The sequence below is a fragment of the Antrostomus carolinensis genome, unplaced genomic scaffold (genome assembly GCF_000700745.2).
Source record: "Antrostomus carolinensis isolate BGI_N321 unplaced genomic scaffold, ASM70074v2 scaffold14345, whole genome shotgun sequence".
NCBI classification, from domain to species: domain Eukaryota; kingdom Metazoa; phylum Chordata; class Aves; order Caprimulgiformes; family Caprimulgidae; genus Antrostomus; species Antrostomus carolinensis.
In genome coordinates, this window is record NW_010314349.1 from 34552 (window position 1) to 34847 (window position 296).

General features: G+C 59.8%; 1 protein-coding gene across 1 annotated transcript in view; it reads left to right on the top strand.

The window, feature by feature from the left end:
• KIRREL3 (kirre like nephrin family adhesion molecule 3) overlaps window positions 1-227 on the top strand; it is a gene marked incomplete at its 5' end in the record, with an annotated part of 24016 nt that extends 23789 nt beyond the window's left edge. Inside the window, one exon of the mRNA XM_010167621.1 lies at window positions 1-227. This exon is cut by the window's left edge and continues 220 nt beyond it. Within this exon, the coding sequence (XP_010165923.1) occupies window positions 1-227 (227 nt within the window).
• Between the last annotated feature and the right edge of the window lie 69 nt (window positions 228-296).

The following is a 296-nucleotide window of genomic DNA, read 5'->3' on the forward strand; positions in this document are numbered from 1 at the left end:
TCGAGTTGTGCGAACGCGAGTTCCAACGTGGCTCCATGAGCGACAGCAGCTCCTTCCTCGACACCCAGTGCGACAGCAGCATCAGCAGCAGCGGCAAACAGGACGGCTACGTCCAATTCGACAAAGCCAGCAAAGCTTCTGCTTCTTCTTCCCACCATTCCCAATCTTCTTCCCAAAATTCAGACCCCAGCCGACCCCTGCAGAGGCGGATGCAGACGCACGTTTGAACCCCCCCAACTCACCCATCCAAGGGGACTCTCAGCGCCGCGGCTTCGTGCCGGGACATTTGCGCCCGC